The sequence below is a fragment of the Mastomys coucha genome, unplaced genomic scaffold, assembly GCF_008632895.1.
Source record: "Mastomys coucha isolate ucsf_1 unplaced genomic scaffold, UCSF_Mcou_1 pScaffold3, whole genome shotgun sequence".
Taxonomy (NCBI): Eukaryota; Metazoa; Chordata; class Mammalia; order Rodentia; family Muridae; genus Mastomys; species Mastomys coucha.
In genome coordinates this window covers 28176114-28179795 of record NW_022196909.1, presented here as the reverse complement: position 1 = coordinate 28179795, position 3682 = coordinate 28176114, and the positions used below count along the sequence as shown (strand labels likewise).

General features: G+C 44.6%; 1 protein-coding gene across 3 annotated transcripts in view; it reads right to left on the bottom strand.

The window, feature by feature from the left end:
• The window catches only part of Pbld (phenazine biosynthesis like protein domain containing), a 40519-nt gene extending 37163 nt beyond the window's left edge, over positions 1-3356 (bottom strand). For 2 of the 3 annotated variants that reach the window (XM_031348276.1, XM_031348278.1), the window contains exons 1-2: positions 3235-3356; positions 22-162 (exon numbers count right to left, since the gene is read on the bottom strand). In XM_031348276.1, the coding sequence (XP_031204136.1) occupies positions 22-162; positions 3235-3255 (162 nt within the window). In that variant the 5' untranslated portion in view covers positions 3256-3356. Of the gene's footprint in view, positions 1-21; positions 163-3032 lie in introns of all 3 variants that reach the window. The other variant, XM_031348277.1, reaches the window with a different exon arrangement.
• Between the last annotated feature and the right edge of the window lie 326 nt (positions 3357-3682).

Sequence of the window (3682 nt, the reverse complement as noted above, 5' to 3'; positions counted from 1 at the left end):
CCTTGAGAACCGAGTACTCACGCTCTCCAGGAGGCACACGGCAGCAGGATTGCCCCGGAAAGCTGTCGTTGTGAATGCATCTGCTATGAAGATTGGGAGCTTCATTTTCCTTGCTGGCTCTGTCTGGGAGCTCCCTGCCCTGCTCGGAGCCCGCTTCACTTCCTGTTGTTAAGAAGAAAAAAAAAGTTAATGTTTTACTCCATGTTTAGACGTCCTTAATATTTCCCAGATAAAAAGTCAATTACCCCAGCATACTTGGCATCTGCATTTAAGCTGTTTTAAAATTCTAGCAGAGCCAGGCAGTGGTGGCACCTGCCTTTAATCCCAGCACTTGGGAAGCAGAGGCAGGTGGATTTCTCAGTTCGAGGCCAGCCTGGTCTACAGAGTGAGTTCCAGGACAGCCAAGGCTACACAGAGAAACCCTGTCTCGAAAAACAAAAAGCAAAAAAAAAGATTTATTTATTATTATATGTAAGTACACTTTAGCTGTCTTCAGACACCAGAAGAGGGTGTCAGGTCTCATTACAGATGGTTGTGAGCCACCATGTGGTTGCTGGGATTTGAATTCAGAACCTTTAGAAGAGCAGTCAATGCTCTTAACCAGTGAGCCATCTTTCCAGCCCCCAGTCCTTGTCTTTAAAAGATTTCTAGAAATGCTGTATTAGTTTCTCAAACAACAAAAGAGTCCTTTAAAGGCTTAGGTCTCAAAGGGTCTGTCTAATAAGCTATCTTACACTGGTCAATAAGATGTCGCCAGCCCTCCACCTGCCACATACCCAGCCTCAGCTTCTTTTCCTCAAAGCACTTGGGCTGTGTTTGGCTCAGGGATGCCCAGGGCCCCCGCCTGCAGGACAGTTTCACTCCCTTTGTCGGATGGCCAGCCTTCCTGCTTTCCCACAGCTAGATGGTGAGGAGTCTCAACTAAGGAAAGATGGCTACAAGGATTCCGGGAGGGTTTCCCTCTCTGATTAACAGGAACAGAGCTGAGAGGACAGACCACCCATCCTTTCCCTTTTGCTCTGAGCTGAATATAGTTTTGATGCTGGAAACGCAGCAGCCTGGTCGCTGGACCTTGATGAGCAAGGAGACAGAAAGCTCAGAGACTCGCTCTGGGGGGAAGGGTATGCTTTCTGATGCGGTAGTTAACCTGCTGGATGCCCCTTAAGTGTTCCTACCTCTGAACCTCTCACCTAATACAGAGTAAAAGCTTCAAAGCTTGAAGCCATTGTTAGTACAGAAGCAGCCAGAATAACAACTCTCCAGAGTTGTCCATATCATAACTCCCAAGAACCCGTAAGTATGTTTTGTTACCAGGAACAATCAGCTGATTATTCTGGATTAGCAAACCCCAGGTAAGAAATGTGTGTGTGTGTATCACAACACATGTATATGTTTGTGTGTATATATGTGTATATAACACATAATACATAATGTTTTATATATATATACACATACATACATATATACACATATATATGTACACACATATATATGTAAACATTACTGGGACTTGAACCTGGAAAGCATTTATTTCCTATCTTATGGCCTATAGGAAGGAGATAAGATATTTGGATTAAAACGTGATGGAACTAATATTACACACTAAAAGCCAACATAGCCGATATATACAGCCTGCTCTGGGTTTGAGGGCAGCCTGGTCTACCTAGCAAGTTCTAGAGAGAACCTGTCTTTTTTTTTTTTTTTAAGATTTATTTATTTATTTTATGTATATGAGTACACTGTAGCTGTACATGTGGTTGTTGGGAATTGAACTCAGGACCTCTGCTTGCTCTGGCCCTACTCGCTCGGCCCAAAGATTTGTATTTATATGTATATGTAAGTACACTGTAGTTGTCTTCAGACGCACCAGAAGAGGGCGTCAGATCTCATTACAGGTGGTTGTGAGCCACCATGTGGTTGCTGGGATTTGAACTCAGGACCTTCGGAAGAGCAGTCAGTGCTCTTAACCGCTGAGCCATCTCACCAGCCCTGAGAGAACCTGTCTTAAGAGAAAGAGTTTCACATCAGGCACCCCAGATTGTTTTTTTTTCTTAGTTAAATCATCTGAAGTGGGAAGACCCACCTTTATTCCAGATCTTTTGTTTTTTGTTTTTTGTTTTTTTTTTTGTTTTGTTTTGTTTTTGAGACGAGGTTTCTCTGTGTAGCCCTGGCTGTCCTGGAACTCACTCTGTAGACCAGGCTGGCCTCAAACTCAGAAATCCACCTGCCTCTGCCTCCCAAGTGCTGGGATTAAAGGTGTGTGCCACCACCACCCGGCTACTCCAGATCTTTTGAGGGGGGAATAGCTACCTTTAATCTGGGCCACACTTCTGCTGGCAGCCTGTGTGAAGCACAGGGAAGAAGGGAGTTTCTTTTCTTCGCCTGCTTGTCCTTACTTTACCTAGCAAGTCCGTTCCCTCACTAGCATAGAGCTGTCTTCGTCAGGATTCTGACATATAGACTGAAGGCCCGTTGAGACTTCCAGCCTTACAGACTGAACAACTTCTGGATTCTTGGGTCTTCTATTATTAGCCACTGTTGGATCAGCTGAACTGCAGTCTGTAAGCCATTCTAATAAATACTCTTTGTGTATACTATTTATTGATTCTATCAGTTCTATACCGTTAAAGAATCCTGAATAATGCAATAGACATAATGAATATGTACATATGTATTATATATATGTATATACATACATACATATACATATATATCCATATATTCCAAATTAGAGAGGTTAGAAGATGCTATTCTTCTGGCTTCAAGATAGAGGAAGGCACCAGAAACTAAGTCCCATGAGTAACTTTTAAGAGGTTGAAAAGGGCAGGGCAGTGGTAGCACACCTTTCATCCCAGCACTTGGGAGGCAGAGTCAGGCGGATTTCTGAGTTTGAGGCCAGCCTGGTCTACAGAGTGAATTCCAGGACAGCCAGGGCTACACAGAGGAAACCCTGTCTTGGAAAAACAAAACAAAACAAAACAAGCAAACAAACAAAAAACTAGAGGTAGAAAAGGCCACGGACAAATCCTCACCTCCCACACTCCTAAGCTTCCAGAAGGATCAGATCTGTGTTGGTCAGCTCCAGATAGTATAATGAAATACCACAGACTGTCTTAAGTACGGGTTCATTTTCTCCCAGCTTGGTAGCCAGGAATTCCAAGATCGCAATGCCCTGATGGAGAGGGTTCTCGTGATTCGTTATCTGGGCGCCAATTCCATCATTAAGGACCTCACCCGCATGACTTCATCGAACATTCATATCATCCCCACAGCGGCATCTACAAAGACCGTCACACCGTGAATGAAGCGTCCAGACATCAACGTAGAGGAGACGCTGCCGCGTTCGTGGCACCTCTTTTGCCAACGCCTGATTCTGAGACCTGCTTTACACTTCTGAGTTCCTGATGAGAGAGGAGGAAATGAAACTCAAACCCAGTTTGGAGCAATCCTGGGCTGCGCCGTTAGCCCCTCTCTTGCTAGCAGGTTCCTCCCTACTCAAACCCAGAACCCAACTTACTTGCTGGATCACAAAAATGTGTAGGATTTCTCTCCATTAATCAGCAAGCAGTCCGTCACTTCTGCATTGGACTCTAGCTAGCTAGCCTCTACTTTAACTCAGTTCTGTCACAGTCTACTTGGGAGCAGCATCAGACACGGTGAGACCCCTCCGCTCTCCATCCAC